The following is a 22,916-nucleotide window of genomic DNA, read 5'->3' on the forward strand; positions in this document are numbered from 1 at the left end:
AAAAAAAAAAAAAAAACAAAAAAAAAAAACAAAGAACCCAGGTCCCTCACCCAAACCGGCAGTGGTCAGGTGCTTCCACACGGATACCCTTCAGTCTCACTGGAGAGTGGTCCCAGCCAGAGACCGGCAGTTGCCTCCATGCTGAGACACTGTCCACTGAGAGTTTTGAGCTGGAAAAGGGAATGAGAGAGAGACAGAAAAACAGGTTGTCCTGTATGGAAGGGAGGGAGCCCTGCATACAGACAGCTCCAGCCCATGCCCAAAAATGAAGGCATAGTAAGAGACGAAAAGAAAAAGGGTAAAAGAAAAGAAAAATAAATCCCCAAATTTGGACTTACCTCCAGGCTGGTTCACCAAAATATGTTACTGGTGGAGAGTCTTGACTACAAGTTGTCCAGGTTCTCGGAATGTTGAATGAAGAATGAAACAAATTGCACAAATCAATGAAAAAAATGAAGCAATAAAAGCACAGATTTATTGAAGCAAAAGTATACTCCACAGAGTGCGAACAGGATTACAGCAAGCTGCTCAGCAGCCTGGGTTGCAAAATCTTCCAGGGTTTAAGTACCCTTCAGAGGTTTCCTATTGGTTACGCCTTATGTGCGACCAATCAGAGGCTGAAGTAAAGGCTCCCAGTCTCCAGACCCTGTTATCCTGCCTCAAAGAAAGCCAATGATTTCCTCTCAAGCATCTTCAGCTTCCATCTTGACAATTTCCTCTGAAACCCCAGGGGCAGGGTTGTTTAGAGACTCCTTTATGCCCTGAGGCAGTGGCTCCAGGGTGTGTCTACCCTCCTCTGTTTTCACAACAGTCCAGCGATAGGCACTGTTCTCTGACAATCCTTCTTGGCACTCTTTATCTATAGTTGGAAGCCTTGGACTATGTTCTACTTTGGGGAAAACAGCAGCACAGAGAGGGGATAGTTCCTGCGGCTCTAATTTGGGTTCTAGGCCCTGAAAGGCATTTTTCCCATCAGCCACAGCACAAGCAATGTCCACATTCACTTGGGTCTTATCTTCAGAGGTGGATGGTATAGGAAGATTCACAGAATTGCCAGAAACAATTAAGGGTGAGACAGAGGAGGCCACAAGCGGCTGGTTCAATGGACAGGGGAAGGAAGTAGGGTTAACCAAGAGGGTGGTGATGGGAATAGTCTGGGGACTCTGGGCCACAGCTGCATTGACAGGCTGGATCATGTTACAGCCACTGCCAAGGCTCACAATCTTCACAGTGGTAGCAGGAACAGTGAAGACAACAGGTGCAGGATGGATAACAGGGGCAGGTTTCATACAGGGAGAGGCCTTGGCTCCCCTTCTTTTTGAGGGTCTCCGTCTCACGTATGGCTTTCGAAACTTAGAAGGGGCAAGAGAGGGCAGCATTACCTTGGGCACAGGGGCCGAAGAGAGCAAAGTCTGGGACTCAGGCAGAGGGAAGCTGGTCCTGGCCTCAGGGGGCAGAGCAGGCAATGCTACAGGAGACTCAAAACCATCACCTCCACTCACTCCTAGTGGAGGGACACCTGGAACTGTCTGTAAGACAGTGGCTGGCTGGATCAGGTGAGGAATCCAGACCATCATTTTGCTTGAAGGGGCTTCTGAATGAGTTGATCGGGCTGGTGTTTTCCCAGGGTTGAAGCTAGGCTGGAGAGAGGGGCTGGGTTGGATAAGGAGAGGCTTCAGGACTGATGAACGCCTCTGCCTCCAAGTCTTCCTGGGGAAACGGTTGGCAACTGGCTTCAGTTTCAGGACTACACCCTTAGGCAATAGCAGTGGGTACCGAGTTTCACTCCCCAACTCCCAGTTGTCTTTCTCTAGGCCTCCATCTGAGCTCATCTCCGTGGTTCCAGTCACATTTCCTACCTCTCTAGCACCATCAGCCATGTGCCGCAGTTCCTCCTGGATGGATGGCAGACTGGCCTATTGGAAACAAGAACACTCTGATCCAGCACATGTCAGAATCTGGGAAAAAGAATAGGGCTTTCTAGGTTTTAGGGATCTGAGACAGTCTCAAGGCATCTTTCCAAGAAGGGACTCTGCATATCAAATTTCTACAAAGACCACATTCCAATTATACACTTTCAAGTCTCTTGTCTTCAGTGACCTTTTCCCTCCCACAGACTTTGAGGAAGTGGGTTGTACCTTTAACCAGAATGGGAGCCGGTGTTCTTCTCTCTCTATAGGTGGCTTCCACTGATGTGGCTGGATCTCTTCACAACATTTTAATAAGACTGGTAGCTGTTTGGTCTTCTTATAAAACTTAACATGAAAAAAAAAAAAGTGCATGAGTTACATTCTTTCCAGAAATACTGTCCTCTGTCAGGCTAGTGAATGGGGTGGGTGGTGGGTTGAGAGTCACACACACACTGTCTCTCTCACACACAAAACCACATACACAAGCATCCATATATATACATATATAAATAGTATATGCTGAATACTTGTACATTTCAAATTAAACTAATCTCTAAAGATTTTATAATTATTCATTATTTTCTAATTGATGATCTCTATTCTGGCTGCCAGCAGAGTTTAGGTCATAGAGAGAAAAGGAAGCAGATAGAGCAGTTTTATTTAAGATTTGTTCCTGCTCAACAGCTGCAAAGACAGTATCGTAATCTATACCATGGACACATCAAAGCTTTTTTTTCTTTCCCCATACATATTCTGCTTATGTAACATCAAAGCTTTTAAGCAAATGATGGTGCAAAGTACATTAGAAGGGAAGAAAAAAAAAAAGACTGAGACAGTTCACTTTTAAGAATAAATAGGCTGGGTGCAGTGGCTCACACCTATAATCCCAACACTTTGGGAGGCTGAGGCAGGCAGATCACTTGAGGTCAGGAGTTTGTGACAGGCCTGACCAACAAGGTGAAACCCCATTTCTACTAAAAATACAAAAATCAGCCGGTGTGGTGGCGGGTGCCTGTAATCCCAGCTACTTGGGAGGCTGAGGCACAAGAATCAGTGGTTGAACCCGGCAGGGCACAGAGATTGCAGTGAGACAAGATCACGCCACTGTACTCCAGCCTGGGCAACAGACTGAAACTCTGTCTCCAAAAAAAGGAGTAAATGAAGATGAGAACTGAACTTAAACCACTGACAAGCAGCTATTCATCCAACATAAACAGAATGTTTGCTATGTCATACGCACTGTGCTAAAAGCTAAGCACACACATAAGGGAAGCAATTCCTGCTCTCAAGGAGCTTTATAGGCTAGTGGGAGAGAGTCAAGTGGACCAATAATGACATCCTACATTAAAAAACATACATCGAGTTATACAAAGACAGTTGCAGGTAAAAAATAAATAAAAAACATACAAAGGGTTGGGCACAGTAGCTCACACCTATAATCCCAGCATTTTGTGTAACACTTATGTTACACAAAGACTCAAGAGTTAAATGCCTATAATCCCATTACTTTGGGAGGCCAAGACAGGATGATCACTTGAGGCCAGGAGTTTGAGACCAGCCTGGCCAACATAGCAAGACCAAGTTAAAAAAAAAAAAAAAAATTACTTGGCCATAGTGGTGCATACCCAGTTGGAGACAGCAGTGAGCCATGATTGAGCACACTCCGGACTGGGCAACAGGGTGGCACCCTGTCTCAAAAAATAAAATAAAATAAGTTAAATGGCATAAAATTTCTCCACACCACACTAAGAGCTAGAAGAAACTGAAGTGAGGCACTTAAAAGCTTCTTAAAAAAATTATTTCCTACCTAGAATTCTAGATACAGTGAGAGAGGAGAGTATTATTTTTTCCTTTTATTTTGAAATAGAGTCATAGGAAATTGCAAAAAAAATAGCAGCAAGAGGTCCCATGTACTCTTCAACCAGTTTCTCCCAATATAATGTTTTTATGTTATATAGTAACAAGAGTTATATATGTAAACCAGGTATGTGGTACAATATTAATACTAGGAAACCAGCTGGGCATCCCAGCATTTTGGGAGGCCAAGGTGGGCAGATCACCTGAGGTCAGAAGTTCAAGACCAGCCTGGCCAACATGGTGAAACCCTGTCTCTACTAAAAATACAAAAATTGGCCGGGTGTGGTGGCACACACCTGTAATCCCAGCTACTCAGGAGGCTGAGGCAGGACAATCACTTGAACCTAGGAGGCAGACGCTGCAGTGAGCGACAGTGAGACTGTGTCTCAAAAGACAAACAAAAAGCTGTAACAAACAAACCAGGGAACTGACATTGATAAAATCCAAAGACCATGAATAGAGATGGTTTAAATGTGAAAATTCCCTTCCCAAGCACTCTCTCTCAGAATGCTACTGGAATGGGGCCAGGCAGGGTGGCTCATGCCTGTAATCCCAGCCCTTTGGGAGGCTGAGGCGAGTGAATCGCCTGAGGTCAGGAGTTCAATACCAGCCTGACCAACATGGTGAAACCCCTTCTCTACTACAAATACAAAAATTAGGTGTGGTGGCCGGTGCGCCTGTAATCCCAGCTACTCAGGAGGGTGAGGCAGGAGAATCGCTTGAACCTGGGAGATGGAGGTTGCAGTTAGCCGAGATCGTACTGCTACATTCCAGCCTGGGCAACAAGAGAAAAACTCCGGCCCAAAAAAAAAAAAAAAAAAAAAGAAAAAAAGAAGAAGATTAATACAAAGCAAAGATGTGGAATTCAGGAAATAAGAGGATCCAACACAGTAAGAAGCAAAAGGCCAGGATGATGATGAAGAAACAGCTCAAGAAGACATCAGTGTAGCAAGCCTGGAGAGCAACATGCTTAGAGTGGAATAGTGCCAGAGGGCTCAGGGAGCAATTTCCTCTAGATCAAAGTGACAGAATATCTAGAATTCCTGAACACACTGAAAGATGATGATCTGGGAAACAAAATGCTCAGCAGGAAAGGCAAAGTAATCACAGTAACATAGTTGAGCTGTGAAGAGCATTTATATCGTCCTTAAAATCTTACCATGTAAACCCTGAAAACAATCTAACCAAAATTGTACCATAATTACTAGTGAGGACTTTGGAGAGCAGAAAATGTGCATGTTTGTGGCGGGAGTAAGAAAGTGAGGAGAGAGGTAAATCCTCAGCTTCTGTGGTTTATGGTTAATAAACAAGGCCTAAATCCAATACACCAGGAAGTAGCATTTAGAGGCTGAGACAGGAGAATTGACTAAGGCCCAAAATTCAAGACCAGCCTGGGCCAATATAGGGACACCCATCACTAAAAAGAATTTTTTTTTTTTGTGCTAGTTACAGTGGCTTACACCTGTAATCCCAGCATTTTGGGAGGCAGAGGCGGGCAGATCACTGAGGTCAGGAGTCCAAGATCAGCCTGGCCAACACGGCAAAATCCCATTTCTACTAAAAATATAAAAATTAGCTAAGAGTGGTAGTGGGTGCCTGTCGTCCCAGCTACTCAGGAGACTGAGGAATGAGAATCACTTGAACCTGGTAGGCAGGGGTTGCAGTGAGCCGAAATTGTGCCACTGCACTCCAGCCCGGGTGACAGAGTGAAACTGTCTCAAAAAAAAAAAAAAAAAAAAAATTAATGTCCAAGCACAGTGGCTCATACATATAATCCCATTTCCTTAGGAGGCTGATGTCGGAAGAACGCTTGAGCCTAGGAGTTCAAGGCTCAGTGAGCTATAACTGTACCACTGTACTCCAGCCTGGGTAAGACCTCGTCTCAAGAAAAATACGAAAACAAAACAAAACCAAAGGGTGGGCACTGCAGCTCACACCTGTAATCCCAACACTTTGGGAGGCAAAGCTGAGGCAAGAGGACTGCCTGAGGTCAGAACTTCAAGACCAGCCTGGGCAACAAAATGACACCCTGTTTTCACATAAAATAAAATAATTAGCTAGCCTTGGTGGCATGCACCTATAGTTCAAGCTACTCGGAAGGCTGAAATGGAAGGATCACCCAGGAGTTTGAGGCTGCAGTGACCTGATTGTGCCAACACACTCCAGCCAGGATGACAGAACGAGAACCTGTCTCTAAAAATAAATACGTATCTAAATAAAAAAGGCCAGGCGTGGTGGCTCATGCCTGTAATCCCAGCACGTTGGGAGGCCGAAGTGGATCATCTGAGGTCAGCAGTTCAAGACCAGCCTGGCCAACATGGTGAAACCCTGCTTCCAATAAAATACAAAAATTAGCTGGGCATGGTGGCAGGGACCTATAATCCTAGCTACTCGGGAGGCTGAGGCAGTAGAATCGCCTGAACCCAGGACGCAGAGGCTGCAGTGAGCCGAGATCATGCCATTGTACTCCAGCCTGGGTGACAAGGGCGAAACTCTGTCTCAATAAACAAACAAACAAACAAAAAAACAAGAGTTGAGAAAAAGTATATAGACTGGGCACCACGGCTTATGCCTGCAGATCACTTGAGGTCAGTTCAAGACCAGCATGGCCAACATGATGAAACCCTGTATCTACTACAAACACAAAAAATTAGCTGAGTGTGGTGGTGGCACCCTATAATCTCAGCTACTTGGGAGGCTGAGGCAGGATAATCACTTGAACCTGGGAGGGGAAAGCTGCAGCGAGCCGAGACTGTACCACTGCACTACTGTCCTCCTGCACCCCAACCTGGGTGACGGTGCGAGAGTCCATCTGACCAAAACACAAAGCAAAACAAAAAACCAAAGCATATATGTGGAATACTGCATATCATTTCTAGAAAGTTCAAGAAAGAGAATTATTACAGGGAACATGAATTTGTGAAATCTTTTAGGTGGATGAAGATACTCCAGAGGAGCATAATGAATGAATCTATGTCCCTGAAAAGGCAACAGGGGAATGTATTGTAGAAGTGGGAGAAATTAGCACTTTAGATAAAAGAAGGTCTGTCTTTTCTTTGAGAATAACAAGAGAAAAGAATGGGTACCTATTGGTGAGGTGCCCGGATGGCACATGAAGAAAACACTCACTTTAATGATGTTATCGGGAGCTCTGTTCAGGTTGAGGTTCTTGATTCTCACCGTCAGTTGTTGGGCAGTCTTGCAGGTTAGAAGGTACGTGCTGATTAGAGGATTAGGAAACTCAGTCCCTTCAAAATGCTTCAGTCCTAAAGCTAACAAACTGAAAAAAGAGCAATAACACTGAATCTCACTTCACAGTCCTTCCTTTTAAAAGACCTCCCAGACTAACACATTTTACAATCTATTTTTCTATTTTATTTTTTCTTGGGACAAGGTCTCACTGTGTCACCCAGGCTGGAGGGCAGTGGCACGACTACAGCTCACTGCAACGTTTACTTCCTAGGCCGAAGTGACTGTCCAGTCTCAGCCTCCCAAAGTGCTGGGATTACAGGCATGAGCCATGGCGTGTGGCCCAATCTACCTTTTCATTTTTTTCAGACAGAATCTTGCTCTGTTGTCCAGGCTGGAGTGCAGTGGCACGATTACGGTGCACTGCAACCTTGACTGCCGGGGTTCAAGCGATTCCCACGCTTTAGCCTCCTGAGTATCTGTGACCATCAATGTTTACTACCACGCCTGGCTAATGTTTCATTATTTGTAGAGACCAGTTCTCACTATGTTGCCCAGGCTGATCCTGGACTCTGTCTCAAGCGATCCTCCTGCCTTAGCCTCCCAATGTGCTCGCATTACAGGTTTAAGCCACCATGCCTGGCCAATCAACTTTTTCTTTTTTTTTTTTTCTTTTGAGACGGAGTCTTGCTCTGTCACACAGGCTAGAGTACACTGGAACGATCTCGGCTTACTGCAACCTCCACCTACGGGGTTCAAGCAATATTCTCCTGCCTCAGCCTCCTGAGTAGCTGGGATTACAGGTGCCTGTCACCATGCCCAGCTAATTTTTGTATTTTTAGTAGAGACGAGGTTTCACCATGTTGGCCAGGCTGGTCTTGAACTCCTGACCTCGTGATCCACCTGCCTCAGACTCCCAAAGTGCTGGGATTACAGGCGTGAGCCACTGCGCCCAGCTGAAAATCTACTTTTTCTACATCTAATTCTGGTACAAGCTGGTGACTACTCAGTAGAAAATTTCAGATATTTAGTGAATACTGACTGATTAAGCATTATGAATAAGAATCAAATAGTTCACAATTAAGTGGGAGCAAGACTAGGCATAAATCATTAATAAACGTTAGATCATGGTGAGCTGTAAACTAACAATACAAAGGAAGTTCAAAGAGAATACAAAGGAAGGAGAATGATTCTAATAAAACAAACATAAAATAAATACTAGGTACCCTATCAGACAAATTAAACTGGCACCAATACCACCCCCTGGCATAACATATATCATCATGGTTACATATGTACATATTTGCTGATAACAGTGCGGCAATTCACATAAAGGGCCATAAAAATGTTCATAATCCAGCAGGGTGCGGTGGCTCATGCCTGTAATCCCAGCACTTTGGGAGGCCAGGGTGGGTGGATCATTTGAGGTCAGGAGTTCGAGAGCAGCCTGGGCAACATAGAGAGACCCTCACCTATACAAAAAAAATTAGCCATGTATGGTGGCACATGCCTGTGGTCCCAGCTACTCTTGGAGGCTGACGGGGGAGGAGCGCTTGATCCCAGGAGCTCAAGGCTGCAGTAAGCTGTGACTGCACCATTGCAACCCAGCCTAGGTAACAGAATAAGATCTCGTCTATAAATAAATAATAATATAAAATAAAAGCGAACCTTCTGCCTTGGCCTTTCAAAGTGCTGGGACTACAGGCATGAGCCATCATGCCCTGCACAGGTATAAAATTTTTTAGAAATGTGTGTGACATCTCCCAAAAAAGCAGTATTTGGCACTGCTAGAACAAACATGTCCTAGAGAACTCTGCTTATCTATACTGCTTTCCTTTTGTCTTTTGTGTGTGTCTTATTATACAAGTCTTACTTCCCCTAAACTCCTCAAAGGAACTATGTCTTCTCCTTGGGATATTCTGCTGTTTTGATCCCCCGGAGTAAACACTTACTTGTCCTCAGCCTTGGTGAAGAGGATCTTACCCTGCGGATTCTTTGCCTTCAGGGAACACACTGGAAGTAACTCTGGATACATGAAAACCTTGCTTGTGGCCAGGATCCAAGCCACTTGCTCTGGCAAACAGGGAAATTCATTGGCTATAAGAAAATAAATCTTTGATATATCAATTTCTAGGGCAAAAGAGGGTTTCATAAAAGCCTGTAAATGCATTTTTGCATTTAGGTAGAGCTGTCTTTATCTAACTTGATTGCCTCGCATCTGCCCAACATCCTCAAAAAGTTTCCACAGCCTTTTTTAAGCTAACATTATGTCCAAAGGGAGTCCCATTCAATGGCAATAGTAGTTGATTCTCTTACTCTTTTTTTTTTTTTTTGCGATGGAATCTTGTTCTGTCACCAGGCTGGAGGGCAGTGGCGTGATCTCAGCTCACGGCAACCGATGCCTCCCAGGTTCAAGTGATTCTCCTGTCTCAGCCTTTTGAATAGCTGGGACTACAGGCATGAGCCACTACACCCAGCTAATTTTTTGTATTTTTAGTAGAGACGGGGTTTCACCATGTTGGCCAGGATGGTGTTGATTGTTTGACCTCGAGATCCACCCGCCTCACCTCCCAAAGTGCTGGGATTACAGGCGTGAGCCACTGCACCTGGCTGACTCTCTTTTTCTTTCTTATACGGAACTCTTTATTCACTAAGTAAAACAAACACTTAAAAAGCACCTAGCAATACCTGGCACATAGTGTATGCTCAAAAATTTTTTACCTCCTTCCCCCTTTAAATCCTTGAAGGATAAGAGACCTTCAACAACGCTTTCTTTCTTCCAGGATAAGATTCCAACTTCTTTAATCTCCCTCACAAATCTGGTATTCCAAATTTTACTTTTATTTGATTCTTACTTAAGTTCTCTCAGATTCCTCCTGGGGTTGGGAACAAAAGAACCATAAAAGGAATGAGACAATTTAGTCTCATTCATTTCTGTCTCCCTCTCTCAGACTCTCAATTTCAGGTACCTCTGCATTTCTAGAGACAAAACTACTATTATCATATTTCTCCTTCCATAACTGTTATTTTTATATCTCTAGAAGAAAAACACAGGACACTAGATGTGCAAGGTATTACTATAATTTGGTGTTAAATCAGGTTTTCATTACCACTTCATATCATTTAATACAGCTATTAGTTTGGGATCCGTGTCTATGATATAATATATATAAATTCAACTATACTCAATTTAACTATAACACTCAAGGATTTAAAACAGAATTCAAAGACAAATCCAAATCCAGAACAGACTACAACTAATTTGCTATATCAGGAAACAAATCAGAAGCAAATATTTGGCTTAAGTAAACAGCAAACATTTTCTCAAAAAAATACTAACTCAATACAAGGTAGAATCTAAACCTGCAAATTTCTTTAAAATATCGTACATGGCAAATGTACAATCTCTAACTTGTGCCTACCTCCAAAATCAACATTGCATTCAGAATGGAGACATCACTTACACTATAGTCAGTAAATACAATTAGTTGATCTTAATGAAGAGAGTAAAACTAAACAAGACCAAATTTTACCCCCTGACTTTCATCTTTACCAGGCACCAGTTTGTCTTCATTTGCCTCTTAATACTTACCTCTCATATTGCTGAATTCCAATTCTTAGCACCAAGCCTCAGATCTCTACCTCCCATATTCCTATCCTGTCCACTGCCTCCATGCCTTACCCAGGCCCAGAGATTATCATGTAATTCTAGAACTCATAATGAGTACAAAGGGAGGATAAAAGAGAGAAGGAAGAAATTACAAATGTCCTGTGTCTTCCATTCTTAGGTAAGTATCCTAGGAAGTTATCTATGGGATAAGATTCCCACCACCTCTCACCACAAGTAAAAACTTAAAGCTGACACATCTGTCTCCTACCAGTCTCCTTGACAGTTTTATGAGGGCTGCAGTCAATGCTGACATGTGTGTTGAAGTCTTCAATAAGCTGCATAGCGCCCATCAAGTTACAGGGTTGGAACAGGGTCTGAAACTTGGGGTTGTACTGATGGTGAAGGGCGATGGAGCTTTGAGCAAAGGTTCCCAGCTCTTTCTGGGAAAACAGGACACAAAGAAAATCTAAGACAATTCCAGACAATACCAGCAGCCTTTAGAATCTAAACAAGAGGCTGGGTGTGGAGGCTCAGGCCTGGAATCCCAGCACTTTGGGTGTCTGAGACAGGTGGATCATAAGGTAAAGAGTTCAAGACCAGCCTGGCCAACATAGTGAAACCCTGTCTCTACTAAAACTACAAAAATTAGCCAGGTGTGGTGGCACACACCTGTAATCCCAGCTACTTGGGAACCTGAGGCAGGAGAATTGCTTGAATCCGGGAGGCAGAGGTTGCAGTGAACTGAGACCGCGCCATTACACTCTAGTCTAGGTGACAGAGCAAGACTCTGTCTCAAAAAAAAAAAAAAAAAAAAAACAAGAAGCTGCCCTTCCTACTACAGGGTAAAACAATAATTATTACTCCATTAAGACTCCTCTTTGAGTTCTCTGATATTCAGGAATTGTATTCCTGTTTTATTTTTAAACTTGGTATTTCTCACTAAGGAATATATGGTCTAGCTCCCGAGCTAGAATTAAGAGTCTCAAGAATGAGGACTATTAATTAATTTATTTATTCTGAGACAGAGTTTCACTCTGCCGCTCAGGCAGGAGTGCAGTGGCACAATCTCAGCTCACTGCAACCTCCTCTTCCCAGGCTCAAGCCATCCTCCTACTTCTGCCTCCCAAGAAGCTGGGACTACAGGCATGCACTTCCATACCTAGCTAATTTTTGTAGAGGCGGGGTTTTGCCATGTTGGCCAGGCTGATCTTGAACTCCTGGACTCACAATCCGCCTGCTTCGGCTTCTCACAGTGCTGAGATTACAGGCATGAACCACTGCCCCCAGCCAGGACCATTACTTTTAAAATTGTTTTGTCTTTCGATCTCAAAATCATGCCTACAACAAAGTACTCCTCATCATCCTCTGAAAACAGTAAGAGGTGAAGACATCTTGTTGATCACAAAGGAAATTTTGGAGTACTAGCAAACATCCTCCTCAAACTTCAAAGAGACTTACTGAAGAAGCTGAGAATGTTTAATTATCACTATCTGCCCAAAAGTTCAGAGCAATTTTTGTAAGTTAAAATTTGTTTTTGTTTTTGTGACACAGGCTCTCACTGTCATTCAGGCTGGAGTGAAGTATAGTGGTTAATCATAGCTCACTGCAGCCTCAACGTCCCAGGCTCAAGTTATCCTCCTACCTCAGCCTCCCAAGTTGCTGGGACTACAGGGACTCAGGGACTTGGCACCATCCCCAAGTAATTTTTTTTTTTTTTTTTTTGGTAGAGATGGGGTCTTACTATGTTGACCAGGCTGGTCTCAAACTCCTGGGCTCAAGCAATCTTCCCACCTTGACCTACCAAAGTGCTGGGACTGTAGGCATGAGTCACCACAACTGCCTAAATTTCAAATTTAAAAGCTCTTCCTTCAAAATACCTCAAAATGTCATGAACAAAACTAGCTCTACACATCACACACTAATATTGTGCTTACTAAATGGATAACGAATTCAACATCTATATGTATTATTTACATTTTATTTAAAATTCTTTTAAACAAAGAATACAGTCCAGGTCTTACTATGTTGCCCAGGCTGTTCTTGAACCCCTGGGCTCAAGTGATCCTACCACCTCAGCCTCTCAAAGTGCTGGAATTACAGGCATGAGCCACCATACCCACGCTGAACATTTATAAAATGAATAGTGGTACCAAAAACCTAAGAAGTCAGGGTGGATCTAAAGATGAGGAGGACCCAATAAGAACATCCGAAGGACAGGCCAGACACAGTGGCTCACGGCTGTAATCTCAGTACTTTGGGAGGCTGAGGTGGGCATATTACTTGAGGTCAAGAGTTCGAGACCAGCTTGGCCAACATGGTGAAACCCTGTCTCTACTAAAAATACCAAAAAAGTACCCAGGTGTGGTGGTGTCCACCTGTAGTCCCAGCGACTTGGGAGCCCGAGGCAGGAGAATCACTTGAACCTGGGAGGCAGAGGTTGCAGTGAACTGCGATCGTGCCCCCGCACTCTATCCTGGGTGAAAGAGCAAGACCCTGTCTCGAAAAAAAGAAAAGGGACCGGGCGCAATGGCTCATGCCTATAATCCCAGCACTTTGGGAGGCTGAGGCGGGTGGATCACCTGAGGTCAGGAGTTTGAGACAAGCCTGGCCAACCTGGTGAAACTCTACCTCTACTAAAAATAGAAAAATTAGCTGGGCATGGTGGTGGGTGCTTGTAATCCCAGCTACTCAGGAGGCTGAAGCAGGAGAATTGCTTGAACTCATGAGGCAGAGGTTGCAGTGAGCCGAGATCAAGCCATTGCACTCCAGTCTGGGAGGCAGAGCGAGATTCTGTCTCAAAAAAAAAGAAAAGAAAAGAAAAAACTGAGTACACTTTGTCCTTTCACGTGAATCAGTGGCTCATGTTCACTCAGCAAACATAGGAAGCCATAACAGAAAGTAGACACAACAATAAAAAATACCCAAGAGAGAAAAATAATTGTGAGAAATAACCTGCCAAGCTAATTTCATATTCTAGTCTTTAGAATTAGGGATATTTGGAAACTTACAAGAAATATCCTGGTGGTACTGGCCTCTGGATTGAGATTGGGGTCGCAGGTGGCAAGAAGGTGGATTTGTGTCAAGAGCTGAACATGCTGGGGAGAGAAAGAAAATAATGCAGTGACATGTTATGACATTGCGATTTCAGGAACCCAGAGAGATTTTTTCCTTCCCTGGAGATAGGGTCATGCTGTCATGCAGCATGGAGTGCAGTGGTGCCATGAAGACTCAATGCTCTCTCAACCTCCTGTGCCCAACCAATCCTCCCACCTCAGCCTCCCAAGTAGCTGGGACCACATGTGTATAACAGCATTGCCTGGCTTATTTATTCATTTTATTATTACTTTTTTTAATTGAGACAGACTCTCACATTGTCATCTGGGCTGGAGTGCAGTGGCGTGATCTCAGCTCATTGCAACCTCTGCCTCCCAGGTTCAAGTGATTCTCTTGCCTCAGCCTTCTGAGTAGCTAGGATTACAAGCATCCTCCACCATGGCCAGCTAATTTTTTATAATTTTAGTAGACACAGGGTTTCACCATGTTCGCCAGGCTGGTCACCCACCTCGGGCTCTCAAAGTGCTGGGATTACAGGCGTGAGCCACCATGCCCAACTTATTTTAATTTCTTTGTAGAAATGGGGTCTCACCCTGTTGCCCAGGCTGCTCTTGAACTCCCCAGCTCAGGTAATCCTCCCACCTCAGCCTCCCAAAATGCTTGGATGACAGGAGTGAGCCACCGCACCCAGCTCCCGGAGAGACATTAACCAAGATATTTGCAACTTTATCACACATATTTCGCTGTCTGAAAGAGTATGAGAACACAGGATCTTGGCATATATTTCTCAGACATGTTCCCTCGAACAAAATGACAAACCAGAGGAAGTTTAACCTCAAATCAGAGGAAATGAGATTAAAAAAAGGAAAAACAACTACTCACAGTGAAGGTTGTTAAATTTCAAAACTGATTACTAAGGACCCTTTGAAATCTGTAATTCCGAATACCATAAGGGTCCTTATGTGCTGTCTTCCCTGAGCCATAACTGATGTGAAGATGCTATGGTTTTAAGAGGTAGTAAGGTAACTATCTCTGACTTTTACAAAGCTGTTCATTTCTGGCCTCAGAGTTAGGCCATGGTATAATCCAACATTAACACGACCAAGAAAAGTATTACCTGCTGCATCTGTTGCTGGAGTCTCTTCCTCTGTCCAGGGTCCAGAATCAGAGTCTGATAAACTTCCTTACACTGGAGTTTAACCTTCTCTACCTCCGGCTGCTCTTTTGCTGAAGATTTCTTCATCTTCAGCTGTTGAAATAGCTCCTTCACTGTCTGATGTTGTTCATTTAGTAGGCTGGCCTGTGGTTCCTCAAACCTATTCCCAACAGGGAGATGACTGAGTGAGGGTTTTCGTAGGTCCACAACACATCCAATTCTTTCCAATGGTGAGCAAACAGCCTGAACAATTTTTACTTTCTGCTAATCCCCCCATTTCACTTTAGCCAACAGTCAAACTCCCAGTCTTATTCAAATCTTTTCCCAAAGTAGTTAGCATGCATCAAATATGATGATTCTGTATTAAACCCCATCCCATTCATCTACAATTCCTCTTCCAAATAATATACAAATGAAGAAAAAATTAAATAAAAATCTATGAACAGAGAAATATCTGGATAAGAAAGCAGCCAAGGAGCTGGTGGGAACTCATCATTCTCATTTCTTCTCTCGTTTACTTGTTACTTCCATTCCAGGTCCAGCTTGTCCCAATATCCTATCCACTCAGGGTACACTGCCTTGCTTTCTTAACAAGTCAAAGACCTTCTAGTGTGAAGCAGGAAAAGGATATACCAAAATATCTAAAGTACATGATAGTTTAAATGAACAGAACCAATAAGTTAGTTCAAATATTACCCTACTGCTCTCCATGAAGGCTATCTTCTTTTAACCCTTTCAATTCCTCTTGCAAGGTTCCTAACCCTAACTTCCCACCCCTACCCTTTGGAAAGACTGCAGGGCTGAAGCAAACGTTCAAATACCTAGTGTGTCAGTTCTGAAATAAAGGGAGAAGAAGACACCTAAGTGATTAAGCATATGTTGATACCCTATGCAATCAGAATAAGATCTGCTGAAGTATCTAAAACAAGCAAGTTATCCTATTTCAAGGAACTCCCTATTTTACAGCAATAGTTAAATGATAACGTTTTTCAATAGTTGCTGCAGATAAAGATTACATTTTCTTTTATAGTATTTACTGTGGGTTTAGGTAGCACAGAGTAAAAACCTAAAGACTGTGGGACTGTCTATACAATCTTTTCTGAGAACTGCAAACTTGAACATCTGCACTACTACCACTGAAGGAACAGAAGAGCAGAAGCATAAAAAAGTAGATAATGGAAACATAACCTACACTCAGTTTTAATAAGTATTTTTTAGATAACTGGTAAGAGAAGCACAGATAACTTACCTTCCCAGGGTTTTTGTTTTAACTGTCTTTTTTTCTTCCTCTCTCTCTTTCTTATTGTGTTAAGATGTTTTTATGGGCTGGGCGCGGTGGTTCATGCCTGTAATCCCAGCACTCTGGGAGGCCCAGGCAGGTAGACCACTAAGTCAGGAGATAGAGATCATCCAGGCTAACACCGTGAAACCCTGTCTCTACTAAAAACACAAAAATTAGCCGGGCATGGTGGCACGCACCTGTAGTCCCAGCTACTCAGGAGGCTGAGGCAGGAGAATCACTTGAAGCAGGAGGCGGAGATGACAGTAAGCCGAGACTGTGCCACTGTACTCCAGCCTGGGCGACAGAGCAAAACTCCGTCTCAAAACAAAAACAAAAAAGATGTTTTTACTATCTATGGCCTTACAGAATCCGGGATTTTTATTTAGTCAAAGATTAAAACAGGTTTGTATTTGCAACAGAAAGAGAGGCAGCAGCTGCCCAAGTAGTCATGTGCCACATGATGTTTCAGTCAATAATGAACCACATTTACCCAGGTGGTTCCATAAGATTACTGTCTCTTTCCGATGTTTACATACATATGTACTTACCATTGTTAGAACTGCTTACAGTATTGAGTACGGTACAGTGCCATGCTGTACAGGTTTGTAGTCTGGGAGCAACAGGTATACAGTAGGCTAAACCATTTAGGTTTATGTAAGTGCACTCTATGATGTTTACACAACGTTGAAATTGTTTAATGACACATTTCACAGAGTGTATCACCATGAGATGATATAGGACTATATTCCACTGAATACCAGAGGGTAACTGAATTCTAACAAGAATTTTAAATTAGTTCTATACTTTCCAAATTTTAAGAAGTTATAAAGAGCTGATCAGCTAAACCAAAATGCATATTGATCAAATCCCATTATATGTTCCCAGGACGAATGGTTCCATTCTGCTATACCAGAATTTTGTTCTATGAACTATAACTTAAAATAACTAAGTCAAATACTGACTTAAAAGTCTTGAGATTTTTGGTGTAGTTGTGGTGTAATATTTGTTGTAATGGTGAATGACTGGTATTTCTAGTTTTCAGACAGTGGTTGGCATATCTTTTTCACTAAATTGGAAGCTCCCTAAAGGCCTAGGTTTCAGATGGATCCCAAGCTCTCTACTTAGTAATGCTGTTAACTTCAAACACAGGACTAATTAGAGGGTCTGTTCCCCTTGCTTTGTTCCACTTATGGCACAAACTGCATTTTGACCTCTAGCCATCCACCTAATGACTATATGCTGCTACTCACAATGGTTAACAATAGAATAAACTGTAGATGCAAATCCACCACAGAATGGGAAAAAAATTAAAGCCGCTTTCTGGATGCTGTAACACAAGTGCCAACTTCATGCAAAAGGGTCAGCATAAATGTTTCAGACTCCTTACTGCAGGTGCTTCAGAGTTTGATCCACTAATGCCTGGGTGACTAAGAAATTTTCAGTCACATTTAGCAGATGTTAATGGCACATAAAAAGAACAAAAGAGACAGACTGGATATTACAATATTGGGTAGTTTATGTGGCTGGCCACATAAAGTCCTACATACCTCTCCGGCACCACTCACCTGGAGAAGCAGATACGGATGCCAGCTACTGTTTTTTCTCCCTTCCCAAACAGATACAGCTTGGCCTACAGCTACACTGCCCCATAACAAGGAGACTTTTCACTTGACACCTAACTCCTGACAGGGCTCTGCATCCTTACATCAGTAACAGAAGCTGGTTGGGGACGAAAAATTGTTAATTGCAACTTCTGAAAACCTTTTCAGAAATAAACTTTTCCTCTATTCCAAATCTCAAGGTCTTCAACTAGCCTACCATAGAGCTTCAGAAGTGTTAAACTTAGGTCGAGGCTCAGCCACACGTTCCTCCTCTTCTGGGCCATCATCTTCCATGTTGGAGAATCCCATCTCATCTTGGAATGTGGGCAAAGGAAAAGGAGGGTTTTCCTGGGGAATGGGCCTCTGAATGATGCTCCAGTATTGAGAAGAAAGAGGTAAAAACTATAAACAAAGCTTTAATAATGTTGGGACCCAGAAACAGCCTATGTCAGAACGTTTTTGACCTCAGGATTCCCATAACCCCACACTTGGGATGGCTGTAACGCTAGGAAAGAAGCTGCTCAACCAGTCAAGTTGTAACAGAAGGACAGAGCATGGGTAAGTCAAAATGATCAATCTCTTAAACAGAAATATCTTTTGAGACCAATTTATGACAAAGATAATTACTTGTATGCAAAATCGTTTAAAACTAGTTGGTAATCTGTAAGGACACACCAAATGATAGTAGGGGAAGCCATCAAAAGTTTTAAGGGGCCAGATGTGCTGGCTCACATGTATAATCCCAGCACTTTGGGAGGTTCAGGCAGGAAGACTTGAGCCCATGAGTTCCAGAATATGATGAGACCCTGTCTCTACAAAACATAAAAGAATTGGCCTGGCTTGTAGTCCCAGCTACTCAGGAGGCTTAGATGGGAGGATCACCTGAGCCCAGGAGGTTGAGGCTGCTGTGAGCTGACATTTCACCACTGTACTCTCCAGAGCCTGGGTGACAGAGTGAGACTATGCCTAAAAAATAAGCTTCAAGGAAAATTTTAATAAGAATAACCTACACGTGGATAATCGAGAGTCTATGAGGTAGCAAATTTCCCTTGTTGTTATAGTCTTTCCAAGGTAGACTAAAAGGAGAATTGGTTTGGTCAGACTCTCCTCTTCTAAAGGGAGCCTCACAGAGACCAAAGGACACATTTTGTTGGAGAACCAACTTACAATCCCATGTTCCTACTTGAGCTTCATTACTCACAATGTGAAACAGCTCTTCCATCAGCTCATTTGCTTCCTTTTCTGCAAAAAAGCCAAACAGTATGTTGTCAGTATAAATCAGATTCATTTTATAATAAGCAAGAATTCCATGAATATAATGCAGGATACTTTCAACAAGGCATCTGACAAATTCTTCACATCTATCCTTCTTTTCGTTTTTGAGACAGGGTCTCGCTCTGTTACCCAAGATGGAGGGCAGTGGCTTTGATCTCGGCTCACTGCAATCTCTGCCTCCCAGGCTCAAGCGATCCTCCCACTTCAGCCCTCCAAGCAGCTGGGACCATAGGGGTGTGCTACGACACCTGACTTAATTCTTCTGTAGTTTGTAGAACCATCTCTTTCCCCATGTTGCCCAAGCTGGTCTTGAATTCCTGAGCTTCAATATCCACCTGCCTTGGCTTCCCAAAGTGCTGGGGTTACAGGCATGAGCCACCACATCCAGCTATCCTTAATTCGTTTATTCAAAAACATTTATTGAGCACTAACTATACTAACTATGCTTCAATCCATTTTAGACGCTTGGGATATATGAGAAGAGCGAGAGAGAGAGAGCGAGAGTTAGTTCTGTTCTCAGGAAGCTTACATTCCAATAGGAAGAAGACAAGGAGAAAATGTGAGCTAGATGATTTTACGATTAGAGGGCCTATCCAAACCTACACAGTACTGAATGGAATCAAGAGATCAGTCTCCCAGCCTGGGAAAAATGTCAACATATCTACAAAAAAATTTAGTTGGGCTTGGTGGTACAAACCTATAGTCCCCGATACTCGAGAGGCTGAGGTGAGACAATCTCTCGGGTCCAAGAGGCAGAAGTTACAGTGAGCTGAGACCGTGTCACTGTATCATTTCAGCTTGGGTGACAGAGCAAGACACTGTCTCCAAAAAAAAAAAAAAAAAAAAAAAAAAAAAAGAGAGAGGGACAAGCCTCCAACAATGTTTCACAGGACCCTGTCTTTGGACCTGAACTATTCAAGAACTCCACCAGGGACTTAGAAGACCCAGAGAACAAATCTGTAGATGACGTAAAGCTGAAAGGGACTGCAAATCCAATTGATGGAAAATTCAAAATTATATTTTCTCAAAGCAACTGGATGGAACATATGAGGAAAAATTTAAGTTCTACATTTAGGATTTTTTTTTTTTTTTTAAAATAGAGATAGGGACTTGCTATGTTGCCCAGGCTGGTCTCAAACTCCTGGGCTCCAACGATCCTCCCACCTCATACTCCCAAAGTGTGGGATTACAGACGTGACCCACCACACCCAGCAAGATCTTATACGTGTATTCAAGATATTACACGACTCATTAAGTATCCAGATGAAGATCAGAATCTCTAAATATAGTTTGAAAATGCCCAATGACAGACTAAATGAAAAATTAGGAGGCAGCTTGATCTTTTTTTTTATTTCCTCAGAGATCTTTGTTCTGAGTTCTCACTCTCGTTCTATAAATTTTCAAAGCCGAAATGATTATCATGTTAATGGGTAAAGAGCTTCAAATTTTTACCTCATTTTTTAAACTTTTATTTATTTGTTTTACCTATGTGTTCTTCTACAATGGGTATCTAGGAAGGTAATGACCATTCTAGCCACCCAGCATTCTGGTTCTTGGTATCAGGTAAAATGAGTGTTCTGATCTCTGACACACAAAACTATTTTATTTAGAAGATAAAAATATATTTGTTCAACAACCATTTTATGTTTGTCTCTACATCTTGACTAGTTAGAACATGTTAAAGTTTTCGGCCAGGATGGGATTAGACCTAAAATTATCAAAAGATTCTTTTAGTCCTGGCGTTCTGGATAAATTTTTCCCAACATAAAAAATATCCAACAGGCCAGATGTGGTGGGTCACGCCTGTAATCACCTGTAATCCCAGCACTCTGGAAGGCTGATCATTTGAGGTCAGGCGTTTGAGACCAGCCTGACCAACATAGCGAAACCTCATCTCTACTAAACAAACAAACAAAAAAATTAGCCAGGTGTGGTGGTATGTTTCTGGAGTCCCAGCTACTCAGGAGGCTGAGATGGGTGGATCACCTGAGGTCAGGAGTTTGAGACCCACCCAGCCAACATGGTGAAAACCCATCTCTACTAAAAATACAAAAATTAGCTGGGTGTGGGAGCACACACCTGTAATCCCAGCTACTCAGGAGGCTGAGGCAGGAGAATCACTTGAACTTGGGAGGCGGAGGTTGCAGTGAGCTGAGATCACACCACTGTACTCTAGTCTGAGCAACAAGAGCGAAATTCCATCTAAAAAAACAAAACAAAACAAAATTTGACAAGCATGATGGAACACGACTGTACTCTCAGCTACTTGGGAGGCTGACACATGAGAATCACTTGAACCAAAGAGGCGGAGATTGCAGGGAGTTGAGATTGCACCACTGCACTCCAGGTAGGGCGACAGAGCAAGATTCCATCTCAGCAAAAATGTTTTTAAAAATGTATACAAGAGGGAGTTCAAGACCAGCCTGGGCAACAAAGTGAGACTCCATTTCTTCAAAAACAAAGAAAAATTGGCTGAATATGGTGTTGTGAATCTGTACCCATCTACTCAGGAGGCTGAGTGGGAAAACAGCTTTCTTTACCTCAGGTGTTTGAGGTTGCAGTGAGCTATGACCATGCCACTGCACTCCAGCCTAGATGACAGAGCAGACCCTACCTAAAAAAAAAAAAATTTTTAAGTATTCAAAAGGATATGCATAGATTATATGCAAATAGTCTACATCTTATATAAGGGACTGGAGTATTCATGGATTCTGGTATCCTCAGGGGAACCAAACCCTCACAGATACCAAGGGATAACTGTATATTCAAACCAAATTCCTAATTTCTCTACTGCCTACAATTTGCTTCTCCCAGTGTTCCTCATCAAAGAAAAAAGCATCCAACTGCTCAGGCCATCACTGAAGTCATCCAGGACTCCTCTTTTACTCTGATCCCACATCCAAACCATCAGCAAGTTATTATCTCCGCTACCTTCAAAATGTATCCCAAATCCACCTACCAGTACACTCTAGGTTCAACCCTCCAATCGGCTCGTGCCTCAACTATCACAATAGCGTCTTAACTGGTCAACGTGATTGCCTCATTCTTGTTTTTCAAAGTGTATATATTAGATTAAGTCACTTCCCTGCTTCCTATAAAACCTAAAATACAAAACTAGATATCTAGTCGTCTTTAAGTCCCTATGTTATCTGGTCCCTGGCTACTCCCTCTATCTGTCGCCTATCATTATTCCCCTCTTTAAAAAAATTTTTTTTGAAACAGAGTCTTGCTCTGTCACCAGGCTGGAGTGCAGTGGCCTGATTTCAACTCACTGCAACCTCTGCCTCCTGGGCTCCAGCGATCATCCTGCCTCAGCCTCCCAAAGAGCTGGGACTATACAGGTATGCACCACCATGGCCGGCTAATTTTTTACTTTTTTTGTAGAAACAAGGTTTCACTATGTTGCCCAAGCTAGTCCAACTCCTGGGTTCACGAAATCCCCCCACCTCAGCCTCCCAAAGTGCTGGGATTAGGTGAGAGCCACCACGCCAGTGGACACAAACTATTCTTCAGACCACTACTGACTACTTTCTCCCCTCCCTGACCCCACAGACACATGCTGTTTAGAACACTGCCATTACCGCTCTTTCCCAACAAGTAACTAAGGGCTCCCAATCCCTAAAATACACACACATATCAACCTGCAAGGAATCTCCCAACATTTATTCAAGAAATAAGCTAACTTATACGGGAACGCCATTACACTTATACAAACAAAGGCAAACTCTTCCGGAAACACTTTCCATCCTCGCACACACACTCAAACACAGCCGCTACACACCAACAGACCATCTGTCCTCTAGATCAAAAACATCTCTTTCCATGTACAAACTAACCAACGACATTTATTAAACTCGCAACACTGAGATCATCCCGTCGTTCCTACACACCGTTCAATGCGGCAGGGACACCACAGACCGTGTCGTACAGGTCAACTCCCCTCTCAAGATCGTGTCCTCCAACACTCTAACTAAACACACAC

At 43.0% G+C, this 22,916-nt stretch overlaps 1 protein-coding gene across 1 annotated transcript; it reads right to left on the minus strand.

Moving 5' to 3' along the window:
- Positions 1–447: 447 nt before the first annotated feature.
- On the minus strand, positions 448–22,912 carry YY1AP1 (YY1 associated protein 1). The gene is made up of 10 exons (XM_032260573.1): positions 22,825–22,912; positions 18,861–18,901; positions 17,877–18,035; positions 14,738–14,936; positions 13,575–13,661; positions 10,835–11,006; positions 8,909–9,053; positions 6,897–7,047; positions 2,139–2,255; positions 448–1,916 (listed from the first exon to the last, which is right to left on the minus strand). Exons 3-10 carry the CDS (start codon positions 17,966–17,968, stop codon positions 684–686), a joined length of 2,196 nt encoding a protein of 731 aa, XP_032116464.1. The 5' UTR covers positions 17,969–18,035; positions 18,861–18,901; positions 22,825–22,912; the 3' UTR covers positions 448–683.
- Between the last annotated feature and the right edge of the window lie 4 nt (positions 22,913–22,916).

Source organism: Sapajus apella, unplaced genomic scaffold (genome assembly GCF_009761245.1).
Source record: "Sapajus apella isolate SASKATOON/1434 unplaced genomic scaffold, GSC_monkey_1.0 scaffold119, whole genome shotgun sequence".
Classification (NCBI taxonomy): domain Eukaryota; kingdom Metazoa; phylum Chordata; class Mammalia; order Primates; family Cebidae; genus Sapajus; species Sapajus apella.

Coding starts and splice junctions, on each gene's coding strand:
- YY1AP1 (XM_032260573.1), bottom strand. CDS start 17,968: ATGGGATTCTCCAACATGGAAGATGATGGCCCAGAAGAGGAGGAACGT. Junction 13,662..14,737: donor TCCAGCAACAGATGCAGCAG/GTAATACTTTTC, acceptor TTCTCTCCCCAG/CATGTTCAGCTCTTGACACA. Junction 9,054..10,834: donor TAAAACTGTCAAGGAGACTG/GTAGGAGACAGA, acceptor ATTTTCTTATAG/CCAATGAATTTCCCTGTTTG.